Below are 21,716 nucleotides of genomic sequence, written 5' to 3'. Positions count from 1 at the left end.
GTGCACATGTGAGGGCGAGGCAATGGCTGGACCCACTCTTGCCCAAGGCCCCTCAGCTCATCCCTGTGGTCAGAGCAGTCGCAGGAACTGTAGTTTTCCCTCCTTGCTCTATCAGTAGCAGGTGAAACTGGCCCAGGTAGAGGGCATCAGCAAACTGCACGGGCATCTGCCTTAAGTCCTGGAATGGTATGAGTCTCCCAGCAGCTGGCCATACCCTTGGACTCAGAGGGCAAGTGCCTCCAACCTGTAGTTCTCAAGGGCACCAACCTTCACTCTCCCCATTTTGCAACACCAGTCCAGGGCAGCTCTCAGGCTTTGTCACTGTCACTCTGCTGCACCAAGCTGGGGGTTAATGAAGCAACTACCTTCTGAGCCAGTGCAGTGGAACGTCTGTGGGCTCCCAGGGTGGGCATGTGTAGGTTTCTGAATCCTAGATCAGTCCAAATTCAGACCACAGCTCCCTTCTCAAGATGGCTCCTGGCCATAGCACCATGTGAGTTCACTAGGAGACGATGTGAAATCCTTTCCAAAGCAAGGCCACTATGCAGATTTCAGCTTACCTATCCAAGTGGGCTTCAAGCCTGTGAGGTTATGAGCCTTTCTAGTAGCTAGGATTGCCAGCATCCTCATTAATAGAGTGTGCTGGAATTCTTCCTTTCACCCTGACCCTGCAGAGTCAGGATGGTAGATACTGGGGTTTTTTGCTTTTATCTCAGGTCTCTACATTTCCCAAGATTCCATTTTCTCTTTGCCAATCTCTAGTGGTCTCTCAAAATCACTCACCTCAAAATACACTTGTTCACCTGTTGCTAGAGTTCTCTGTAGAGAAGTGAGTGAGTACTGCCACCTCTATTTAGCCATCTTGAATCCTCCCAAGTTAGGAACTTTAAAATAGCATCTTGGAAGTCCTTTGGCTTACTCCCTTCATTTTAATTGCATTCCTTTTCTTATTCCTGCTGTATTGGAATTAATCTTGGTTTACAATTATTATTTCATTAAATTATCATGTTCCTCTTTGACACCTCCCACAAATCCCTGCTCTTTTGTTTTTATCAGGTATGCATTAACACGAACTCTGCGCCTAGCAGATGGACCCGATGAAGTGCACCTCTCAGCGATTGCCAAGATGGAGCTACAGGACCAAGCCAAAGCGCAGAGAGCCAAGATGTGAGGAAGGCAACACCACTCCATCCCCAGGGTAGACACATTCCTTAATCAGCTCCAACGTTTGAGTCTCACATTTTTGTAACAGATTGAGAACAGGGTTAGTTTTCACTTGTGGTAAAGATTTTAGCCTCTATTTTGATCAGTGGGTTTTATAATTTCAAGGGTCACACAGATATAAGTTGGAAAATCTGTAGCTGTTCTTAGGTCTAGTAACTAAGTGGTTTAGTATTTGCTTTTAAGTGCAACTTATAATGAGATCATAAAATAATGGAGAATTATTTCTAAAACATTTCCTGTGTGGCATAAAAATGGTTTGATGTTTTGAATTTTAGGAATTAATATAAGTAAATAACTTCAATAATATTTCATCCTGCTTTTAAAAACATATAGTTGGACCTCTTTTAAACACTATTTTTAGAGGGGTTAGTTTGAAATCGTGCCATAAAGTTTGCACATGGCTATATGGGTTGTTTAGAATCCATGCAATTCTAACTTCTTCATAATACGGCCTGGAGCACTTGTCTTCCATCTGAACGCAGCTGATAGTTTACAAGAAAACACCACGGCAAATTTTGAGAAAATATAACTAAGAACCATTTTACTTGCTTATAAAATGTTAATGAGAACAGTGGACAGATTGAACTGTAAGAAAGTTCTTCTGTTTTGTTAAGAGGTTAAAGACAGTCTGCTCTGAGTGTCCCAGGCGTAGCAGCAGCCTGTGCAGACATCCTTGTGGCAGTTACGTCAGCTGTCACACACAGTATAGTTGTCGGCCATGTGTGACTTCTGAGCACCCTAAATGTAGCTAATGAAACTGAGGAACCCCCAGGCACAGTGGTGCATACCTACAGTCCCAGCTGCTCAGGAGGCTGAGGCAGGAGGATTGTAAGTTCAAAGCCAGCTTCAGCCATGGTAAGGCCCCAAGCAACTCAGTGAGACCCTGTCTCTAAATAAAACACAAAATAGGGCTGGGGATGTGGCTCAGTGCCCCTGAGTTCAATACCTGGTACCAAAGGAAAAAGAAACTGAGGAACTGAATTGTTAATTTTAAAAAAATTAAATTTAATTATTAGGGGAAAACTTTTAAGTATGCTTAGAATGACTTGATTATGTGAATCTACTTTTTCAACTGTAAATTTAATGAAATCTTAATACAGAGAAAGTATTTTGAATCAAAATTTGGCATCCAAATAAGAAAACAGAGTAAGTGTAAAATGTACATCAGATTTTGAAAACTTAGCATGAAAAACATCTCAATACCTTTTTATATTGATTACATATCAAAATAATAACTTGGAAATATTGAGTTAAATAAAATATATTATTAAAAATTATTTCACCTGTTTCTCATTACATTTTTGTGTGAATATCATTGCAATAGTAACTGATCAAGTTTTAAATTTTCAAATAAAAGGTTTTTCCCCTAAAACCTTTTAAGTTTGTTTTATCAAAACACATATACATCCCATGAATTTAATGATGTCCTTAGATGCTTTCCATCATGATTTAAATTTCTCCTTGGGTGAGTGTGGAGGTGCAGGAATTTGACCAGCCCGGGGCTGGGGTCCCCTGTGTGTGGTGAGGTCCTCTGCAATATCTGCCCTCTTACCCTCTGCATAGCTCATTTTCTTTCTCCATATTGAGATGAAGTTTTTAATCCTAGAGGACCCTCACCTACCAAGGGCCTATTGTGAGAATCACTGAAGCCATATAGAACATCTGGAAATTAGTTAACATAATACTACTTTATAAGGTCTCCTTATTTGATGTGGAGCAAATCCTGTAACCTTATTACTAATTTGCAAAGTTGTAATTTAGAAGAAATCAGGATTTTTTTTGAATAATTGGCTTTAAAGATTATGCCCAATACTAGTAATCTTGTAATTTTCTCTCTTTAAAGAAAGCTGGCTAAATTAGTTATTTGTTTCAGTTATCGACTGTCTTGTACATACCACACTCTAAGGCAGATCACTTTGTGTCATCAATACTTACTTACCTCTTTCCCTACCTTTATTTATTTAGATAAAATCATGTTAAAAAGAACAGTATGTTTTGTTTTGTTTTTGAAAGGGGAAAAAAGTCTCCAAATTATACAAATGAAGAGAACAAGGATCCCTTTGCCCTGGTCATGGTGGGGAGAGTGTACTGACTAGAATCTTGTGAGCCTCAGTCCATTTCTAGGGCTCTGTCTCTGCAGGCTGTTGCCAGGAGTCACTGAGCAACAGTCCTCTTAGGGTAGTGTGCTGGCTTTGCCACATGTTAGGAACCACATGGTTTTAAAATGAGAAGTTTTTTCAGGAAGAGAGGAGGGAGAATGGGCTTCCCAGTCAGGGCTTCCCCCATCAAGATCCCTCCAAGATTTCCGTGTGGCTGGTGGCAGGAGAGGAGAAGCCTCCAGACTGCCAGGCAGGGAAGACACAAGAGGCACCACACAAAAAGGTCATGGTCTTTACTTCTGCAAAACAGTTAGGATACACGAAGGGTGAGGGTGGTTGTGCAGGGGAGTAGCCAGCAAGGGATCTCCAATATTTGAAGTTTTTAACTTTGAGAAGGCACAACTATGGAGGAAGTGGTTTCCTCATCCACCTGTGGCTATCTATAAAGGCTTCCTGGGCGTGGGTCCCCAGCATCCCGGCTGTTCCCATACAGCTGTGGTCCAAACTTCAAAGATGCTTACACATTGTTGAAGAGAATGATAGTAGGGGACAAGCAGCCAAATCCAAAGTGGCAGGTAGATCTTCGAACAGAGAAGTTGTAAACTCACCTCTCACCAGCAATGACACATGCAGATTGAAAGGGAGAAGGGTGGAGGATGATACTGCATGCCAATGGAATCCAGTAAGTAGCACAAGGCTTGCCCAAACCCACTTTTCTCCTTGTTCTTGAATCAAGATTTAACAGTCTCTGAAAAGGTCAGAGGAAAGGCACTTTTTTTTTAACTCAGACTTCCTACAGAATTCTTAAAGAATATTATCAAAAGAAATGTATTCGTGAAAACATCTACTATGAAAAAATATCCTATTTCTCCAGCCTTCTTCTTTTTTTTTTTTTTTGGTCTTTGGCCTGCACTATAGCAGTAGGCCCAACTGGACTTCTGGTCTGTTTTCACAGCAGAACTGCCAGCTGCAACAAGCCTCTTGTGTTTCCGCAGCTTTTATCTCAGAATAAATTAACAGTCCTTGCTTTGGTTCCATCTGAGCTTATCCCCTGACAGCTCTTTGATCTTCCCAACATGGCCCACTCCATCATGGTCCCCTGGCTGCTGTTCTAGCACACAAACATAGCCAGGCCTGCAGCCTCGTTCTGACTCTCCCCTCCTGAAGGTTTCCAGATGCCTGCTCAAGAGCCACCTCAGAGTGTCCTTTCTTGACCACTGTTCTGATCATATTTCACATGCTGTCATTCTCCGCCTCCTTACCTGCCTTTCAGTTCTCACAGCACACACTACCTTGCACATATCTATCTACTCATGGTCTCTCTTCTCACCAGAGAATAAGGCCCTTCCAAATTTCACTTCCGTCACTTTTCTGTGCACTAATGTCTCCCTGAAACCGTGCCTGACATCTTCACTCTTTACTCATGCTCATTTTGGGGGGGGTGAAGATATGCAGAGAAAAGTCTGCTTCACAGAGCTGGCTGAAGCATTTAAAAAAAGAATGAAGGAATGTGTGAAAGAGTAGTCATGCATGCTCTGCTGGTCCCTGGTTTGTAGCACAGCAATGGTGAGAGGCAAAGCATCCATTTATGAAACCCCAAAGAGCCAAAGCTTGATCCCTGGCATGTGAACACAGGTTGGGCAGCAGACCTGGAATGGATCAGCCACTGGAGGAAAACTAAGTCTAAGGAGGAGCATCAGTGTCTAGAGTCGGGGTGCCCAGCAGTTTGGGCAAGTCTACCGGTGAAATAGAAGTACAATGAGTATTTAACAATCCAGGAGAATATGGATTGTTAAATATTCATTGAATATTAAATATCAAAATATTATATTTAATTAATATTTGATAAAAAATATTTAAAAATATGTCTAATCAGCCAGAGGGCTGTGATCCGCTCTAGGCACAGAGGGAAGTCAGGACACCTAAGAGAAACAGAACCACTTCTGGTGATTGTTAGAATTTTCCAATTTTCCTAATAAGCAGAATTCTGGGAAGTGTCCTCCCTTAATTCAGGGTGGACAAAAAGCATTTAGGATTTATGATCCTACCATAATATTTTTATTTGTTCCTTTTTTTCAGCACCTCTTTCTCACACAACCGTGTGTGTGTGTGTGTGTGTGTGTGTGTGTGTGTGTGTGTGTGTGTATGTGTGTGTGTGTTTATCCTGGAGAAAATGCCTCACTCGGAGGACACCCTAAATAAGCACTAGCCAAATGGAGAATAGAATAGCTACACAGGCAGGCAGCCCAGCCTCCTGCACCCTTGGGTTGATGACTCACCCTGGATGATTCTTCTCTTTCACGTTTTAAAAATGGTGAAAGTGGAGACTGCAGACACCCCTCTCTCTGCCAGCCTTCTCCCTCTGCCTTTAATATCCGCTGCTCTTTTTCCTTACTCCACACCAGCTGACTGTCCAGCTAGTCCTCCAATATCCCAGGTGTTTTTCTTGTTGGAAATAAGGAAGTGCCACAAGAAATCAAACACCTGCTTGAACATGGGTGGGCAAGGGCTGGGTGGTGCTGGCTCAATGGCAGAGCACTCGCCTAGCATGTGTGAAGCACTGAGTACGATCCTCAGCACCACATTTAAAAAGAAAGTAAGTGAAAAAAAAAAGTGGGGCTGGGGTTGTGGCTCAGCGGTAGAGCACTCCTCTTGCAAGTGCGGGATCCTGGGTTCGATCATCAGCACCACATTAAAAAAAAATAAATAAGTGAAATAAAGGCATTGTGTCCAACTACAACTAAAAAATAATTTTTTTTTTAAAAAGTGGGTGGGCAAAGCAAACCTTTACTTCTGGCAGAAGGGCACACTAGCAAGCGCACCTGGGCAGGCAGCCCACCTGCTTAAACCTCTACCCTAACCCAGTGCTGTCCTTCCCTCTGATTGGAGGAGTTTGGGGTCACAATCTATGCAATCAGCTAATTTTAGAATTAGGGTGGGCAAAAGGCAAAGGCTACAATTGGATCCAATGAAAGGTAAATACTATATTCTGAAAATGGACCGCCAGCTTTTCTATTTCTCACGTTTGTTACCTTGGGGTCTTTGCAGAGGCGTTTATTTACCTAGAAAGCTCTCTGCAGCCCCTTCCCTATCTTTAAGGCTTACTCCTTTCCTGCCAATGTAACTCTCTAGGGATTCCTTCTGTGACCATCCACCAGCTAAATTTCAAACCCTCTTAACACCCACACATAGACCTCTAACCCTCCTCCTGTACTTTAGTTGTCTTCTCAAAATTTTCCACCATGTGACATACTATGTATTTTTCTTTTGCTTAGTATTCCCTTTTCTCCTAGTAAAACGTATACTTTAGCAGAAAGGGGATTTTGTCTGTTTTGATCACAACACTAGTAGCTGGAACGATGCCTGCCACATACATAATAGTTCCTCTCTATTTCTTGAACACAGTCATGCACCCAGCTGCAGGAGGACCGGGGTCCAGGATGCTGATTAATCTCTACGTCTAATGTGTGGTCACACAGCCTCATGCTTACTCACTGGCCATACAGACTTCTGGCAGTAGGACACACTAGCAAGCACACTGGGTCCTAAAACAAGAGTTTTTGTCCTGGCTCATCATCAGAATCACCCGGGGAAGTCAACATAGCCTCAGTTGCTCCTGCCCCAGCTTTCGTGATGGTGACTTCAGTGATAACAAGATTCAAAGTGACATGGGGGCTGAGGGTGGAGACTTGCTTCCTGACAAATCTTGATCTTCATTTCAGGTAGGTGCATGGCTGAAATCATCAGAAAAAGGCCTATGGGAGCCAAAGGAATCGCCTGTGTGGAACTGGGAGTGGGAGGGAGGGGGAGACTGAGGAAGTCTAGAGGGTCTCACACAGATCAGGTAGGTCTTTGCAGCTGGACCAGAGAGCAACCCGAGCAGGCTGATGGGACAGCCATCCTGCAGTGGTGACCTCCATCTGGCCTTGCCCACCAGTTCTTTCCTTCCTTGCCTGACTTGCTCAACCCTGAGGAATGTGTGGTTGGCCAAACTGGGTTTATGGGACTGTCCCATGTTGTCCAAGAAAAAAAAACAGCTCTTCCAGTACTATGAATAGAAATACAATGCAAGCCACATGAGTCATTTAAGACTCTAGGAGAGGACAAGATGGGTGGAGAGCAGAGAAAACAAGGGACTCCAAGATGGCTGAATCGAGGTGGCCAGTACTCACTGGCTCCTCCACAAAGAACCAAAACAACAGGCTAATTGGTGCATTTTGAGGTGAGTGATCATAGGAGAACACAGGAAATTAGCAAGAGACAAAGAATGGAAACTTTGAAGATTTGGAGACCTGGGACAACAGAATAGGCAGAAAAACAAAATACCCAAAATCTACCAACCTGGCTCGACAGCCAGGGGAGGAGGATCTTTGCAGGAGTCAGGGTGAAAGAATCCCAGCACACTATCGGTGAAATGCTGGAAATCCTAGCTACTAGAAAGGCTCATATCCTCACAGGCTTTTAGCCCACTTAGATAGGTAAGCTGAAATCGGCACAGTGGCCTTGCTTTGGAGAAGGGTTTCAGGTCATCTCCTAGTGAACCCACAGGGTGCTGTGGCCAGGAGCCATCTTGAGATGGGAGCTATGGTCTGAATTCGAACTCATCTAGGACTCAGAAACCCCTACCCATTCCCACTCTGGGACTCTACGGACATTCCACTGCACTGGCTCAGAAGGTAGCTTCTTGGTGCAGCAGAGTGACACTGACAAAGTCCACTAGCTGCCCTGCTCTGTAGGGGATGGGTGTTGCAAAATAGGGAGAGTGGAGGTTGGTGCCCTTGAGAACTAGAGGCTAGAGGCCCTTGCCCTCTGAGACCAAGGGTGTGTCCAGCTGCTGGGAGACTCACGCCTTGGCAACGACTGAAGACAAATGCCCACACAGGTGCTGAACCCTCTGCCTCCTGTGCCACCCTAGGAGTCTGTTGCTGACTGGGCAGGGAGGCTACAGGGTGCTCCCAAAGCTACACCCCAAAAGGGGCATTATGAGGAGGCCGACAGTAATCCCATGGCTTCAGACATCTTCCTGCCAATGGGTGCACACAGCCAAAGAGGATCTTTGCCCCATGTTGGCAGAAGTCTTACTCTCAGGTGGGCACTGCCACTGAAACAGGAGAGAGATGAACACCAAGACACCAAGGTCCCTGCTGCTGACCCACCTACCCCGTTTCTGCCACAGTCCTGCCCCCCCCCTCTAACCTCACACTGCTGTCAGGACTAGGTGGAGTGCCACAAAACCAAACGGTTACTGTGATTCTAGCCTCTTCTGTGTAGCATCTGGACAATATCACTGACTAGTCAAGGACTAGTGCTTCAGACCCTCACCACCACTGGGGTAGCCAGTGCCAGAGACGCTTCCTAACATCAACAGTGCCTGTGGACACCCTCATTACCCCAGGAATCTCCAATCGCATTACAGGAGTAGCCACCCAGTGAGCACCTCACACACACTGCCATTTGTACCCTACCTGCCTGAACTGCTATAGCGCACCCATTCTTGTATAGACCACACAGCGAGTCTCTCTGACGACTTCAACATGTTGTGCACTATGGGCAGAGTCAAGAATCAAAGCCAAATTATCAACAGGGAGAATACCCTATGGTGCCCAGATACAATCAAAGTCAACATTGCACAACAAACCAACACCCAAGGACACATCTGCAGGCAAAACTGCTTAAGGCCACCCCATAAAAGTGATATACTTGATCTACCTGATCTGATAAATCAGATATACCTGATCTTAATGCAGGAGCACAAGGAATATGAAAACAACAAGGTAAAATGACACCTCCTGACGAAAACAATAGCTCTCTAGCAACAGTTACCAAAGAAATTGAAATGGCTGGAATACGTGATAAAGAATTGAAAAGAGCCAGGCATGGTGGTGCATGCCTGAAATCCCAGCAGTTTGGGAGGCTGAGGCAGGAGGATTGTGAGTTCAACTCCAGCCTCAGCAATTTATCGAGGTACTTAGCAACTCAGTGAGACTTTGCTTCTAAACAAAATATTTTTTAAAAGGCTGAGGATGTGGCTCAGTGGGTAAGCACCCCTGGGTTCAATCCTCAGTACCAAAAAAAAAAAAAAAACTGAAAAGGGTGATTATTTTCAAAAGTTTAGTGAGATCCAAGAGAATACATAAACAGTTCATTGAAACCAGGAAGATGATGTAGCACTTGAGTGAGAAATTCAACAGAGATGTAAAATAGAACCAAACAGAAATCTTGGAAATAACAAGTCTAATAAGTAAAATAAAAAATATATTTGAAGTCTTTGACAAGAATCTGACTTTAAGACTAGTTTTTTTTAATATCAGAAAGAAAGAAAGAAAGAAAGAAAGAAAGAGAACATTCAAGACCTTTGGGACACCATCAATTAAACAAACAGTCACTTTTTCAGAATACCAAAAGGCAATGACAAAAAAAGTTAAGAACGTAGAAAACATTATTTATCAGAATAAATAATAGCAGCAAAATTCCCTAACCTTGAGAAAGATAGGGATATCCATGCACAGAAAGCTAATAGGATCACAAATAGACATAACCAAAAACACATTTACCACAGGATATTATAGTCAAACTCTCAAAAATGTAAGACAAAGAAAAAATTTTAAAATCTGCAAGAGAAAAGTTCCATGTCACATTTAAAGGCATCCCAGTTAGACTAAGCAGATTTCTCAGTAGAAACCCCACAGGCCAGGAAGAAAAGGAATGTCATGGCACATCCTGAAAGAAAATAATCACCAACCAAGGTTTCCACATCCAGCAAGGTTATCCTTCAGAAATGAAGAAAACATAACGGCTTTCCAAGATAAGCCCCAAGTGGGAAAATACATGAGACATTGAAGGAAGTCAGACATGCAGAAGTGAAAAAAAATCATGGAAGTCTAAATCCCACTAGAAAATACACAAAAAGATAAAAACAACCCAATATGAATGTGGTAAACCATCCAACCCCCAACATGAACAAGAGAGGAAGAACAAAGAATATTCAAAACAATAGAAGAAATTCAACAAAATGACAGGAATGAGTCTTGACCTATCAATGATAATCCGGATGTAGAGACTAAATTCTCCACCTGAAAGATACAGACTGACTGAATGAATTAAAAAACAATTAAAAAAAAACCCAACCAAACAAAAAACAACAACATGCTGTCTATAAGAAATTCACTTCACCAGTAAATACATACACAAACTAAAAATAAAAGGAGGGAAAATGATAAAACCTAGAGTGAGTAGGATTTACATCTGGAAAAATGAACTTTAAAATAAACACTAAGATGAGAGCTGGGTGTGGTGCTGCACGCCTATAATCCCAGGGGTGCTGGAGGCTGCACCCTCAAAGGGTGGATCAAAAGTTCAAAGTCAACCTCAGCAAAAGCAAGGCACTAAGCAACTCAGTGAGACCTTGTCTCTAAATAAAATATAAAATAGGGCTGGAGATGTGGTTCAGTGGTCCAGTGCCCCTGAGTTCAATCCCAGGTACCTCCCCCCACCCTGCAAAATAGAAAAGAACAAGAAGGTAACTATATAATGTCCAAGGGATCAATTCAACAAGAAGATACAATAATTATAAAATCTATATGCAGGCAATGTTTTATTAAAGAAACAATATTAGACCTAAAAGGAGAAATAGACTCTAATACTTTAGTAGTACCAACACCCTACTTCATCAGGGAACAGATTATACAGACAAAAAAAACATCAATAGAGAAACACAAGGGTTAAATTATGCTATAGCCCAAAGGGACTTAACAGATGTATAGAGAACATTCCATCCAACAGATGATGAATGTTTTCATCAGCACATGGAACTCTTTCCAGAATAGACCATATCATAAGCTGCAAAATTTAAAGATACATTAGGCCAATAAATTTTAAAAAATTGAAATCATACCTTGTATGTTTTCTGATTATGATAAAACACAACTAGCAGTTAACAGCAAAAGAAATTTTAGAAATAATACCAATTCAGGAAGTCTGAAAAACACAATTCTGAATGAACAGTGGGTCCCTGGGGAAATCAGAAGGAAAGTTAAAAACGTGTTTAAACAAATGAAAATGGCAACACAACATACCCAAACCTACATCATAAAGATACATCTCTAGGACTTCAAAAAAACAAGAACAAGCCAAATTCAAAACTGGTTGGAGGAAAAAATAACAAACTTTTGAGCAGAAATAAGTAAGGACTATAGTTAGAAAATAAAGTAAAATTATCTAGTGCCACATAACAAAAATTGTCCACTAGTGTAACTAAGGGAAAAAGAATGAATTTCATCCTTTTTCTTTTTTTGGTAACAGGGATTAAATTCAGGGGCACTGAACCACTAAACCACACCCCAGCCCTATTTTCTATTTTATTTAGAGATAAGCTCTCTGAGTTGCTTAGTGCCTTGCTTTTGCTGAGGCTGGCTTTGAACTTGTGATCCTCCTGCCTCAGCCTCCTGAGCCACTGGGATTACAGGCCACCATTCCTGGCAAATTTTATCTTTTATGATATTTTCTGGTGAGGAAAAAATAATAATAACTACAGTCCATCTACTATATTAAAGAAAACAAAACAAAACTCGGCTGGACAGGAATCACTGAGCACATCTTATTTACCAAAGATCCTGTGGTATTTACATTCCTCCAGATCATTGGAGGAAAACTAGTATTTGTTCTTGGTGATGCAGATTTCTGGCTGGAACAAGACGTTGGCTCCAACACGTAGAAACTCAAGTGTATGAACTCAGTATCTTAAGATTCCACTGGACTTACAAGCCACAGTCCTCCTGGCTCAGTGGGAATTAATAATGACCTTGTCATGGAAATGGAGAAAACATTTTAATAAAAGTCAAAAGTGTAATCATTATTCTTTCCAGATCCACCTTCTGGAAAATAGCTTTTAATGAGGTTTTTGGCTTCAGGGGAAATTATCCTCAAAAGCCTTCCTTGCTGCATTTCTTTCAGTTTGGGTCACCCTAACTCCTGTCTAGGTCTCCAAGATGCTAACCGAATGTTCTGTTTTTAATGGTCTAAATTTGAAATAAGACTGGAGGGGTGGTCCACCCATCCCATAAAGGTAATCCCCCTGCAGAAGAGCAAGCTCCCTTTACACAAACTTCCTGCTTGGCATGGCTTCAGTTCTCAGGCTGGGTCAACCTGGATCTGTCCTCCTGGGAAGTCTACCTTCCTTTGATTGAGGCTAGAGTTTGAATTCTAAATTTATTTGAAAGGCTGCCCCTTTGAAATTAAAAGTCCCAAACTTCCTCAAGCTGAGAATGGAAACTGAAAACCTACCTGCAGGCTCAAGGAAGCTGAAACTGTCTGATAGAGTCTCTGGTTTGCACAGCCTAGCTAGATCTACATGTGTTTATTTCCTGACTTTTATTTCTATAAATTTTAACTACTTGCACTGGACCTATGGAGAAAAACAGTCTAGCTATTTATCCCCAGTTTGATCAAACTGTATTAAGTTCATTTTTCCTTTTTATATCATTGGCTTATTTATTCTGTGGACAGGTGACTGGATCCAGCCAGCCTGGGATCCAGGTAGGTTCCCTAGCTTGACTGACAGTAAGTAACACAGTTGAAACTTTTCATCAAGAATTCTAATTCCATAGGAGTAAGTAACTTGACCAGCAAATCCACAATATATTGTGCTCTTCATGAGCTAAGGCAATGATTTTCTTTGTTCTCTTTTTAACCTTTCTTTTGCTGTCCAAGTTTGAGACAGCTCTCAGTAAGAGACAGCTCTCAGTAAGAGACAATATTTGCAGAGGCTTTAAGCATTTTGCCAGATGTGAAGCAGGAATGCGAGGGGATTGAAATATTTCCTTCCTTTATTCAGTGGTATCTTTGCCGGCTCATGACAGATGAATTTCTTATTTCTAGCTAAACAACACTAAACTAAGTGGAATTCAGAGCACATGAGATTAACTTTAGTGCACTAAGGAAGACCTGGATCCTAGGCATTTTGATAAACCCTTGCTGAGGCTTGGGGGGATTGGCTTGAGGGGGGGATACAGGAATGACCAAGTCCCTATTGTCCTTGGACTTGTCCTCAGGAGTTAATTCATCCTGTTGACAACTCCCTTAATCTAATAACCCTACCCATCCGTACTAGATAGGACAGGATTTTCCACAATCATATAACCTTGGGAAAATACTTGGGCTCTCCCTAGAAAACAAAGCAAAAACATGTTCAAATTTCTCTTCTAAGATCCTGTGTCACTGTAGAAACTTGAATACAGTATGCAAGCCATTTAAACTGAAGATCCAGGAAGTGAGACGCAGAAAAAGACAACAGGTGGCATTTCTGCACATTTCAGAACTCCAATCCCAGCCTCAAATGGCTGAGAAGTTGGCATTATTGAAAACATTTCAAAGTCAGAGAAGACCAGTGTGGAGAGCAGGCTGGGCCGGGCCCTGAGTTACTCCATTTATAAAGCATCAGTTTGCCCTGGGTTGCTCTATTTTGAGTGCAAGTGCTAAAGCAGAATGATCTGGTAACTTGTATGGGCAAATAGATAACCACCAGATGTTGGACACACAGAACTCATCAGAAAGAATAACCCCCAGCTGCACAGCACAATCATAAGGCTCAAACTGAGAAATCAATCATGCTAATAATAAAAAAAAAATGGTCACTTGTGAACTTACCAAATTAACTCAGAAGCCCATGGATGCATGGGCATATCAAACCAGATCAGAGAAACCAGGCTGGTGAGATGATCAAACACAACAAACCACCATATGATGTAACTCTTCACCTAAAAGACATAAAAGGAGAAAGACCGGGGTGCGGGGGCACACATGGAGTCATTGTTCCATCAGGCCATCATCTTCTCAGACCAGGAGGCCAGGAGGCCAATAGGAGATCAGCACTAGACTTTGTTCCCAGGGGATTCAGCTCAACTCCATCTCTCTGCCGCATGCAGCCCACTTTGAAACTGCCTGCCATCCAGATCCTCACTTCCCCTTGAACTGCTCTGTACCTCACCTTGAACAGCTGCCCTCCCTGAAAAGCTATACACCTTGAACTAGTTTCATGCCTTCAGATTTTCCCACTAGGTTGTAGCTTATCTGGCCACCAGCAGTAACTCCTTTGCATTTGTATCAACTCAAAATCTTTGCTTGCAGTTCTGTCTCTTTTAAACTCTGTGGCCACTGTGAACCCTCTCTTAGCTGTTCTCTAACCTGTGCATCCTTGTGTAAAATGTGTTGTGTGATTTGAATGTTACAGATATTAGTAATCAAGATTGGAATGGAATAAAAGAACCTGCGGTTGCTAGGATCCCGATACCAAGCAAACCATGAGTTTTCAAAGAATTAAAGCCAATGGAAGTGTTGTAGCTTGTGGGTTTATTGCTATTCAATAAATTCTGACATTGAGGAGAAACACAAATATGTCTGGTCTATGTTAATGGCATAGCTCAGGCATGACAACTGTCCTGGGCAGGAATTTGTGTTGTTCAAAACTAGCCCACACAGGCCTGCCTCAGACCCAACCCATGACTCTTAATGTCAACTGATAAAGGTTACTGTTTCCTGTTAGAGTTCAGTTGGTATTGTGTGAATGTGGAGTATACGTATTTTTTAACCACAAAGAACTGATTTATACAAGCAGTTTAATAATTCACCAAATATTTAGTTGAGTTCCAGGAGAGCTAAAGGTGAACCAGGAGAACTTATATTCTTTTTTTTTTAAGAGAGAGAGAGAGAGAGAAAATTTTAATATTTATTTTTCAGTTTTTGGCAGACACAACATCTTTGTTTGTATGTGGTGCTGAGGATTGAACCCGGGCCGCACGCATGCCAGGCGAGCGCGCTACCGCTTGAGCCACATCCCCAGCCCAGAACTTATGGTCTTCCTACAGGGGATGGTCTGTTAAACCAAGAGCACTATTAATGATACCACCTGCGATGAGAATCAATCAGGGCCCAGTTCTGTTTCCCCAGATGTGAAGATGGAACACCTCAGAAACACTGAGGCAAGCGTAGAAAGCAAGATTTATTTAAAGGACAGAACAGAGATAGACTTCTCCACAGAGAAGGGGTCCCAGAGCTGGGTGTCTGAAAAAGTGGGGGTACCCTGCTCTTTTATACTTTCTAGAGTTCCTTTGTTCATATGGCCCCTCTTCCCCCTATCCTACCTCTCTCCTCCCCCTACCCTGCCTAAGTGACCAAAAGGTGGACCCAAACTGGAGCGATCCAGGGTAAGAAGGGAGCAGCCCAGGAGGCACTAATTTACAACTCCTATAACTCCCAGCAGGGAGGATGGATCCCTGGAGGCAGGTTACCTTGGCAACAGGTGGAGGAGGAGGGGGAAGGTCACTGCAGATATCAGCGTTTCCTTTCCTTTCCTTTCCAACCAGCCCCCATCTTCTGGATGGGACCCAATTATTTATTGCCTTCGCTGACGGTCTTTTCCTCCCCCTGGGCCTCCATAAGAAGAGTCCACAATATCAGGGAGTCAAGGAAATCTTCCACACCTGAAGAAACGAGGGATATGAGTAGAGAAAAATGTTCCAAGTAGAGCCAATACATGTGAAAGTGGAGGGTTAGAAAAGTCTGGAAAACGAAAGGCTAACCATTGTTGGGATGATGGCAGAGAAAAATCAAACAGACCGAAATGAAGGGCCTTTCTGAAACAGAGGGCAGCTTCCAGATAACTTGTTTTCCTGCATCCTGTGTTGATTCTCCTGAGAGTAAAGGCTGGAGGGCTGCCCCCTCTGGTCTGGGGGACTCCAAGGAAGGTGAGAGTAGAGATTGCCCCTTAATGCCACTGAAAAAAAATTCAGGACACACCGAAAACAAGGAAAGGCAAAGATTTATTAAAGGTTAGCAAGATTCTGTACACCCTTTGTCTCTCAGAGAAGATGAGTAACACACCCAGGGTTGAGCTCTCTGGCTACATATATGATTTTCCTCAGAGGAAAAGCACAGGTTCCCAGGTAAGCTTTTTAAGAAATCAAGTCCGGTGTCAATCATTTGATATCTAGGGTTCAGAATATTTCTTCTTGATTAAGCAGTCCAGCCATAAATCAGTTGTGGGCACTGTTTCGGTCAGCTTTTACATTGCTGTGACCAAAAGACCCAAGAAGAACAACTTAAAGGAGGAAATGCTTATTTTGGCTCATGTTTTCAGAGATTCAGTCTATAGATGGCTGACTCCATAGCTCCGGGTCCAAGGTGAGGCAGAAAATCATGGTGGAAGGGAGTGGTGGGCGAAAGCAGCTCAGGACTTGGCAATCAGGAAGCAGAGAGAGAACTCTGCTCATCAGGGACAAAATATATACCCCAAAGGCACTTTCCTTAGAGACTGACCTCCTCTAGTCACACCCAGTTAATCCACATCAGCAGACGGATCCAATGATCAGGTTACAAACTCTCATGATCTAATCTTTTCACCTCTGAAGTTTCTTGCATTGTCTCACATATGAGCTTCTGGGGACACCATATATCCATTCCATAACAGGCAGATATTCAAATTTGGTGACATTTAAGTCAGTTATGTTTTTATTCAAGTTGATCTGGTACAAGCATACACTGAAGGTTTTGTTCCTCTAACCAAAGAGACAAGCATGACCAGTCATGCTCACAGATCCAGGTGTCCAGCTAGGAAGGTCTCTCCCACCCCCACCCCTTTAGTACAGAGATGCTTTACCACTGAGAGCACAAGCTCAAGTTCCCACCTACATTGGGATAAGGTCTTCTCCCCAGCGCATGGCCTTGGGACTGCAGCTCCTGGAGCAAAGCCCCAGATTCACTCACGCTTGTCCATCAGGAGTTGGGAAAAGTACCAGCTATGGCCTGCATTTCCAGGAACTCGATGGACCTAATCCCCCAACACCACTTTGCACTTAATTCATGGGAACTAAAGAAGGTCTTCCCCTGAACCCACAGCCTTGGCACTACCACTACTGCTGCCAAGAGCCTGGCATCACCCACTTCTATCCTATGGGTCTTTGAGAAGTTTCTATCTGTGCCCTGCAAATTCTATGATAGTGGCTACCATCACCCCAAAGCCAACACCAATTGCACTCACCCCACAGGAAGCAGGGAAGGTCTCCTTTCCAGCCATGGCCTTGGAACTGTAGCTGCTGATGCAAAAAACAAAACAAAACAAAAAAACCCAACCATGCATCATCAAGGAACTTGTCCAGGAGGTCTCATCTGTGTCCTCCTGCTCTAGGACCATAAGTTCCAAAGCCATAAGCCTTGGTGCCAACCACACTCAACCTTGTAGAATTGGGGGAGGGGGGCTTTCTTTATGTTCTTTGTCTTCAGAAGCATGGATTCCAGCTTTACAAACCCAAAATTACATGTACATGTGACATAGATCCCTGGCTGCCACACCACATAGCTGCCCACTGCCACAAAACAGCAGCAGCAGAGCAACAGAGCATGGAGCAGCAGCCTAGGTTGGAGCGCAGGCAGTAAGCACCACCCGCTGTGGTGTGAAGCCCACCATGAAGGCACAGAGAACCAGCACCCAGGAGATCCAAGGCACACAGACTTGTCATCCTTCTGTGGCCTGCCCTGGGCATGGTTAGGAGGCTTCAGAAGTCTGATCCATGAAGTGCTGCAGCCCCATTTATCAACCTTAGTCTCCCAGTTTGTGACCCGCCAGGAGAGAATGGAAGTGGGGTAGACTTGAATGAAAGTTGGAACTCAAGAATTGACCAATAGCATTAGTACATTTTCAAGCCCTAATTAGCATAAAATTGGACTAAGAAGCTTCCAAATCCCAATTAGCATAAGTTTGGACCAGTAACTGTGAACCAAGTGCTATATTAAGCCCTAGACTAGCATCCTCTGGGCAGAGAAAACCTGCAATTGGGTCCCCTCTGGCACTGAAAAAGTTCCATTCCTGTTCTTTAATAAATCCTACTCTTGCACTCACTCATCTGGTTTATGGATTTCATTCTTTGAATTCACAAGAACCCTGGAAGAAGAAATTGAAGATGAGATGCTGGGGTCTGCGGCAATGCAGAGGGGCATGGCCCACTATTAAGAACTGTAACACTTCTCGGCAGCCAGCAGAATCAGTGAATTGAGTTTCATCTCAAAAGTGCAGTTTCATAAGCACCAGGGGATGTAGCAAAGTTCTCCTCCAGAGCCCACGAACATGGGACTATAGTTTCTGGTGCAAAAAAATCCAGTATAGCTTGCATTTGTCTCTTGGGACCTGAAGATAGTACCATCTGGGTTCCACTTCCCCAACAAAGCAACTACCAGCACTACAAACCCTAGTACTATCTGCAATTGTCCCATGGGGCCTAAAAACGGTCCCCATTTGTATCTCGATACCTTGAGTTGATGGTTACTAATGCAACAGACCTCAGCATTATCTGTGCTCATCCCATGGGGCCTGAGAAAGTCACATCCTATCCTGTGACTGCAAAATTGTGGCTACTGGTGCCATAGACCCAGTCACCTCCCACATTCATTCTGAGAATCCTAGGGAAAGTCTCCTTTGCATTCTGTGGCTTGGAAGCCATGGATACCGGGGCTGTACTCCTTGGTGTCATCTGTATTTGCCCCAGGACCTGGAGACAGTCCTCTCAATTTCCTGCACCATGGTGACTGTAGCAGCTCCTGCCACAAGCCCTAATACCATCAGGGCTCATCTCTGTGCAGGCTGGCAACATGCATGTTTGAAAAACCAACATTCACTGCAAATTTGTATAGCTACCTTCACAGACTATTGTGATTTAGACTACTGAGGCACTCATAGACAGCACCAGCATCAATCAAAGCCAAAGAAATCAGAGACTAGGCTTTTGAGTTCTCCTATAACCAAAGCCAAAACCCTTATCCCTATATCCCTTCTAAATGAAAAGATCCCCTGTAAATGAAAAGATCTTTTTTTTTTTACCAAAGTTATTCCATAAAATCGAAAGAGGCAAGTGTTCATATCAGATATCAGATGTACAGACACCAACATGATGATACCCACTTTCCTCAAGAGGCATGGAAGGAGACAAGACGCCATCAACTAATCAGATAATAATTCTCCAGAAGTAGATCTCAATTAAACAAAAATCTATGAAATGCCTGAAAAAGAATTCAAAATAATGATCCCAGTGAAACTCAGAGAAATACAAAGAAATGAAAGAAACAATTCAACATAAAAGAGAAATTCACCAAAGAGATGGGTGTCATCAAAAACAACCAATCTGAAATCTTGGGGCTGAAAACTTCAACCAGGGAAATAAAGAACACATTGGAGAACTTCCACAGCAGACTAGAAAAGCAGAGGAAACAATTTCTGAACATGGGGACTTGGGTTTGTTTGCTTGCTTAGTTTTTGGTATTGGGGATTGAACCCAGGGGCACTCAGCTACATCTGCAGCCTTTTCAAAAAATTCGAGATAAGAATCTCACTAAGTTGCTTAGGTTCTTGCTGAAGGTGGCATTGAAATTGTGATGCTCCTGTCTCAGCTACCTACCTGGCAAGGACTTTTGAATTAACCTAATTAGACAAAAAAAAAGAAAATTATTAAGAATAATGGAAAAAGACTATAAGACCTATGGATCACAGTTAAGCAAATAAATGTTCACATTATATAAGAAACCCAAAGGACCCCATGTAAATTCAACCAAAACAGACTTTCACCAAGGCACATTATAGTAACAAAGGTAAAAAACACAAGACAAAATGAATTCTGAGGCCAGCAAAGTGTCACATCACATATACGTGGATGTCCATTACATTTATAGCAGATTTCTCAGCAGAAACCTTACAAGCCAGAAGACAAGGGGAAAGTGCCAATCAAGAGTACTATACTCAGTAAAACTATCCTTCAGAAGTGAAGAGAAATAAATGTTTTTGCTCAGATAAGAAACCAAGGAAAATTATCACCACTAGATCAATCTTTTAAAAAAATACCTGAGGGAATCCTATACTAGAAACAAAAGAATGACAGCCACCGTTGTGAAAATGCACAAATGTACAAAACTAGTTGAACAAATATACCAACTAGAAAAAGAACCGCATCTTAACATGAGAGAAAGCTACCAGATTACAAGAATAAACACTGAGATGAAAAGGAACAGAGAATATAGGAAACAAGCAGACTACAATTAAAAAAAATGACAGGAGGAGTTTATACCAAAAATAACAGCCATGAATGTAAATGGAGTAAATCCATAAATCAAAATACAGTCAGGCTGAATGGATATAAAAAATCAAGACCCAACAACATGCTATCTATAAGAAACTCAATTTGATAAAAATACACCTAGACTAAAAGTGAAGAGTTGGAAAAAGATATATCATACAAATCAAAACCAGAAATGGGCAAGAGTAGTGATACTCATATATGATAAAGCAAATATTAAATTAAAAAAAGACAGTAAATAGAGACAAAGAAGATTATTTATATATTGATAAAAGGAGCAACTCAGTAAGAACACAAAACAATTGTAATATATGCACCTAACAAGGGGCCATCCAAATGTCTACAGTAAATACTGTTAGATCTAAAGGGAGAGATAGACTCCATAACAATAATAGTTGTTATTATCAACATGCCCCTTTCCTCAATGGACAGATCATCCAAACAGAAAATCAACAAAAACAAAAAAACACACATCTGAATGAACCATAGTATAGAGCAATGGACCTAACAGACCTTTACAAAATATTTCATCCAACAGCAGAAGGATACTGTTTTTAATGAGCACATGGGACATTTTTCAGGGTAGATCAAATGTTAGGCCACAAACTAAATCTCAATACATTAAAAAAAATTGAAATCATACCATACATCTATTATTTCAGACCACAATAGAATGAAACTATAAATCAACAAGAAGAATGAATATTATATAAGTACATGTGCCTGGAATAACATGTTCCTAAGTGACCAATTGGTAATTGAAAAAATTATAAGAGAAATAAAAAATTTCTAGAAATAAATAAAAATGACAGCACAACATATCAAAATCTGTGGGATAAAAACAAAAACAGTACTGAGAGGGAGGTTTATAGCAAAAAAATGTATGATAAAAAAAAACAGAAAGATCTCAATTAAACAAACTAACAAGTATCTCAAGGACTTTGAAAAGTAAGAATAAATCAAACCCAAAATGAGTAGAAGGGAAGGAAAAATTAGGATCAGAGGAGAAATAAATAAAACTGAAACAAATAAATAAAAACAACAACACAAGAGATAAATAAAACAAAGTCGGTCTTTCAAAAGGATAAGCAAAATTGACAAAGCTTTAATTAGTCTAACAAGAAAAAGAGAAAAGTCCTATATAAATTAGAGATGGAAAAGGAGATATTACACATTACACATTACCATAAAAGTACAACAATTCATAAGAGACTATTGTAAGCAACTACATGCTAAAAAACTATAAAACCTAGAAGAAATGAACACATATTCCTGAACCCAT

At 41.9% G+C, this 21,716-nt stretch overlaps 1 protein-coding gene across 3 annotated transcripts in view; it reads left to right on the top strand.

Moving 5' to 3' along the window:
- Positions 1 to 2,501, top strand: part of Acad11 (acyl-CoA dehydrogenase family member 11) — an 82,384-nt gene extending 79,883 nt beyond the window's left edge. For all 3 annotated transcript variants that reach the window (XM_021727546.3, XM_078043326.1, XM_005327013.5), the window contains one exon: positions 1,057 to 2,501. In XM_021727546.3, the coding sequence (XP_021583221.1) occupies positions 1,057 to 1,171 (115 nt within the window). In that variant the 3' untranslated portion in view covers positions 1,172 to 2,501. The remainder of the gene's footprint in view (positions 1 to 1,056) is intronic.
- Positions 2,502 to 21,716: the final 19,215 nt, after the last annotated feature.

Source organism: Ictidomys tridecemlineatus, chromosome 3 (assembly GCF_052094955.1).
Source record: "Ictidomys tridecemlineatus isolate mIctTri1 chromosome 3, mIctTri1.hap1, whole genome shotgun sequence".
In the NCBI taxonomy this organism is placed as follows: Eukaryota; Metazoa; Chordata; class Mammalia; order Rodentia; family Sciuridae; genus Ictidomys; species Ictidomys tridecemlineatus.
Note: the sequence above shows the minus strand (reverse complement) of the source record. Positions and strands in the feature narration are given on the sequence as shown.